The sequence below is a fragment of the Nicotiana tomentosiformis genome, chromosome 1, assembly GCF_000390325.3.
Source record: "Nicotiana tomentosiformis chromosome 1, ASM39032v3, whole genome shotgun sequence".
Taxonomy (NCBI): Eukaryota; Viridiplantae; Streptophyta; class Magnoliopsida; order Solanales; family Solanaceae; genus Nicotiana; species Nicotiana tomentosiformis.
Window position 1 is genome coordinate 54,424,253 of NC_090812.1, and position 5,086 is coordinate 54,429,338.

General features: G+C 38.5%; 1 protein-coding gene across 1 annotated transcript; it reads left to right on the forward strand.

The window, feature by feature from the left end:
• Positions 1-2,201: 2,201 nt before the first annotated feature.
• Positions 2,202-2,714, forward strand: LOC138906546 (uncharacterized). The gene has a single exon (XM_070195577.1). The coding sequence runs from the start codon at positions 2,202-2,204 to the stop codon at positions 2,712-2,714; it is 513 nt and encodes a 170-aa protein (XP_070051678.1).
• The last annotated feature ends 2,372 nt before the right edge of the window (positions 2,715-5,086 follow it).

The window sequence follows — 5,086 nt, forward strand, 5'->3', positions numbered from 1 at the left end:
GGAGATGCTAGACAGTGGCATCATTCAACAAAGTCAATCTCCTTTTTCCTCACCTGCTTTGCTAGTCAAGAAGAAAGATGGAACTTGAAGATTCTGTGTGGATTACAAGGGACTGAATGACATTACTATTAAGGACAAATACCCCATCCCTATTGTGGATGATTTACTGGATGAACTTCATGGATATGCAATTTTTTCTAAGGTAGATCTCAAAGCTGGACACTATCAGATCAGGATGAAGGTGGACGATGTTCACAAAACTGCATTCAGAATACACAAGGTGGACGATGTTCACAAAACTGCATTCAGAATACACATGGGACACTATGAGTCGAGAGTGATGCCCTTCGGGCTCACAAATGCACCAGCAACCTTTCAGGCCCTAATGAACCAGATTTTCCGACCTTATCTGAGAAAGTTTTTTTTAGTTTTCTTTGATGACATACTCATCTATAATTTGAACTTGGAGGATCATGTAAAGCATTTGATGATTGTGTTTGACATATTGAGGGAGCATACCTTGTTTGCTAAGAAGTCCAAGTGTTCCTTTGGACAAGCACAAGTGGAATACTTAGTTCATGTCATTACAAAGGAAGGAGTCTCTACTAATCCTAATAAGATTCAGGCAATGGTAGATTGGCCAAGACCAAGCTCCCTTAGGGTTTTCAGAGGATTTCTGGTGCTGACTGGCTACTACAGAAAATATGTGGCTAACTATGGAATCATATGTATACCCCTCACTGATTTTCTCAAGAAGGATGCCTTTAAGTGGAATCCAGAGGCTGAATTGGCCTTTTCAGCTCTCAAGTCTGCCATGTCCTCAACCCCAGTGCTTGTATTACCTGACTATACTAAGGAGTTTGTGGTAAAAATTGATGTCAGCCATGGGGGAATTGGAGTTGTACTCATGCAAGGGGGTAAACCAGTGGCTTATTTTAGCAAGGTTTTGGCTCAGAAACATAGGGTAAAATCCATTTATGAGTAGGAATACATGGCCTTATTGAGTGATGTGGATAAATGGAGGCACTATTTACAGTTCAAACATTTTGTAGCTAGGACAGATCATCATAGTTTGAAGTATCTTTTAGAGCAAAAAGTGACTTCAGCTATCCAACAGAAAGGATTAACTAAATTGCTTGAGCTTGATTATAAAGTGCAATACAAAAAAGGAGCTGAGAATAGAGTTGATGATACACTTTCGAGACAGCAGGAAGGGCTAGACAATCAACCAAGCCAGAGTTCAGAGCAGATTTTAGCCATCAATGCTTCCATTCCCACTTGGATACATGAAGTGACTGCTAGATATAAAGGGGACTCTCGGGTACATGAACTAATCCTCCAACTCTCCACAAACTTGCAAGGTCCTAGTGTTTGGCATTACTCGGCTGGAATTATCAGGAAAAAAAAAAAGAAAGGTGTATATTGGTGAAAATGGTAACCTCGGGCATCAGTTAATTGCCTCTTTCCATGATTCTCCCTGTGGAGGGCATTCTGGGAAGCTGGGCACCCTTAAAAGACTAGCTCAACTTTTCACTTGGCCAAAAATGAAATAAATGGTGATTGATTATGTGTCCAGTTGTGATGTGTGTCACATAAGTAAGGACGATAATTTAGCTTACCCTGGCCTCCTACAACCCCTCCCCATTCCCAATCAAGCATGGAGCCATATTAGCATGGATTTTATTGACGGACTGCCCAAATCCAAGAACAAGGAAGTGATATTAGTGGTGGTGGATAGGTTAAACAAATATGCTCATTTTATTGCTCTAACACATCTGTATATAGCAGCAACAGTGGCAGAGGTGTTTTGGAAAAGAATACATAGTCTACATGGCACACCTGAAACCATAGTTACTGATAGGGACATGATCGTTTTGAGAAACTTCTGGCAATCCCTGTTCAAGCTCCTTGGCACTCAACTGCATTACAGTACAGCTTATCACCCACAAAGTGATGGCCAAACTGAAAGAGTGAATAGATGTCTTGAGAATTATCTCAGGTGTATGACTGCTAGTAGGCCAAACCAGTGGAAACAATGGTTATCAGCTGCTGAATGGTGGTACAATACTAATTTCCACACCAGTTTGCAATGCACCTCATTTGAAGCTTTATATGGCTACATTTCTCCTAAATTATCTATTGGTCCCTTCCTTGAAACTATTGTGCCGGCAGCTGAGGATGTTGTGATTAGAAGATAACAGATGCTCCAATTGCTAAAGGATAATTTGAGCAAAGCTCAAGAAAGGATGAAGTTCTTTGTTGATAATAGAAGAACTGATAGGGAGTTTCAGGTGGGAGATTTGGTTTATTTGAAGCTTCAGCCCTATAGACAAACATCTATTGCACTGAGAAGAAATCTGAAGCTAAGTTCCAAGTACTATGGTCCTTATAAGATCTTTTCTAGAGTAGGTGATGTGGCATATAAGCTGGAATTACCTCCTACATCCAGAATTCATCCAGTTTTCCATGTGTCTTTGCTCAAGAAGATGGTTGGTGATCGAGTGGTGGTGCAAACTGTTCTTCCAATTACTGGGGATGATGGCCAGTTTTTGGTTCGACCAGTAGTTATTATTCAAAGGCAGTTGGTTAAGAAGAATAATGTAGATGCGGTTAAGGTTCTAGTCCAATGGTCCAACCTTCCTCTAGAAGATGTAACTTGGGAAGATTACCAATATTTGCAGACTAAATTTCCTGGTTTTGATTCTAATCCTTGAGGTCAAGGATTGTTTGAAGGGGAAAGGAATGTTATAATCTAGAGGTTCCGAAATTTATTACCAAAATAAATTGTAGTTAGTGAGGTTCGAAGCTGAATTTCGGAAGGTAAGGGAATGCTCAATTCACTCAAACAAAGGGCCGAGATTATAAGTTCGCTAATAAGCAGGAAGAGTCACGATCGTGCCACGTCAACAGGTTGTTAGGTTGTTATAAAACCCCAACAACAGGAGAGAGACGATAACGAATTTTTCGGTAATTCATTCTCCTTCATTTCTCTTCGACCTTCACTCTCTTTCTGTTCTCTCTCCCATCTCACTCTAATTCTCTTCTCATCTAATTCTGCATATTCCCAGTGGCAATGGCGACTTTCATTTTCATTTTTCTTTAGTTTAATTATCTTACTTCTTCTCTTGTAATTGCGCTCCACTTTACAATTTATAAAATATAGAAAATTATCCCACAAAAGTGTTTATTTCGACTCCAGTTTGCAATTGAATTTAGATCCATAGTTGGCTCCTGACAGAAGATATTAACTTTCAATTGCTTGTTTATCTAAATTTATATACCTTCGATCTTTTCGCTGTTTTGCATGTAGTAATTACATCGAACAAAACAACTTATTTACATATTTTTGCCTTGTAGGAAATTAAAGTAAACCAATGTTTAAGTATTCAAGAGAGAAGTCCATTGCCACTTTATATTTCAATCGGTACAACTACTAGCATGTGTTCTATATTTTCAGGGTCAAGGCCATAAGATATATTAGGCAATCAATGATTCCCCTTCAGGGGAGGAGGCATAGTAAATGACAGGAGTTTGGAAAAATCCCATAACTTTTGTCTGAGCCATGTATACTCATATATTAAGAAATTCATTGAATATGAATATATAATAGTTTGGAGGCAAGCAAAGAGTTATTGAAATCCATAAACTTAAAATCCTTGATCCGATTTTATTTCCCTCCCAAAAAAGAGTTTGTTTAACCCAAAAATAGATTTCTCGGTCAAAGTTAATATCTAGAAGCAATCGGGTTACTGATAACCAAGATTTGCTTTTCTTTCCCAATAATTTGAAGAATAAATCAAGGAATGAAAATAATTAACACAGAAAATATGAAACAGACTGATAATCGCTCCCAAAATTACGATTTAAAACCTTGAGAATAAAGTAAAGAATGGTTGTATAAATTTCAATAATTATCTGATGATATTACAAATGAGGTTTCAATCCTTATATAGAAGCATACAATTGTAATAGTTTTCTTACTTAATTCGGGCGCACTAATGGTATTAATTGCCTTGATTACCCGTCACCATATACAATTATAACAGAAGTATTTATGGCTAAAGATTTTCTGTAACCGTATCGATTTCTCATCCTTATTTATGAAAGGTTCGTGCATCTTCCTTTCTTAATGGCCTTTATTCATTCTACTCCTATTTCTCCTTTTACAGTTGTCGGGTCCGGCTCTTTTCTTAGTGTAAACCCGAGGGTGTTCCTCCCATGCCTTTTTCGCATTCTTTAACTTGTCTAATTAGGAACACCACTTGTCGCTATATTGATGGTCCACGTACCATGCCCTGTCATCACGATGATGTCCTACCTTTTTCCACTAATAGTCCCCCCACTTTCTGAATATTCTTAACTGAATATTCGGAAAGTGGTAAATATTTATGGCGGTAATTCTTTGCCGCCATTTCTCGAGTATCATTATGCTCTTTTCAGAATCGATGCGACGTATGTCACATCCATTTAATGCCTATGCCACGTGGCTTCACCTAATTTGTTCTACAGTTTCTCAGCATTTTTAGGGTTTTTCTACGGTTGCATCAGTCATGAAGTGACAGTTTTATTATGACACTTCATAATGATCAACTTTGATGACGGTTGCATCTCCTTATAAATACTTCATCCCCCTTGATTTCTTGAAACCTTCTTCCTTCTTCTCTGTATCCACCATACTAACCTTCCTTCATAGTCCTATATCTTTCCTCTGTATTTTCTTTGTTAAACATGTCTTCTTCAACACCAGACCATCGCAAAGTTGTGATCGTCGATGAGCTTGCCCCTTCTACTACCCCTACTAGGAGTACGAGAGGTGGTAGACTCTGCAGTCTTGGTTTGTTATCTACTTGTAGTTCTACTCCTCAAAGTAGTTCTGTCAAACCATCTTCTTCTAGACCTAGAGCTCCTTCAACCCCTAGATCTTCTTCTAAAAATAGGGATCAGAATGAACCCATGCGTAAGCCTACTATTTCTGAGATTGTTCCTCAAGAGTTTTTCTTTGTATCAGATCGTGAAGCCATGAAAAATCAAGTTTTTCTATAGCTTCCCTTAACGCTGCTGAACACTACCCAAGTCTGATCACTCC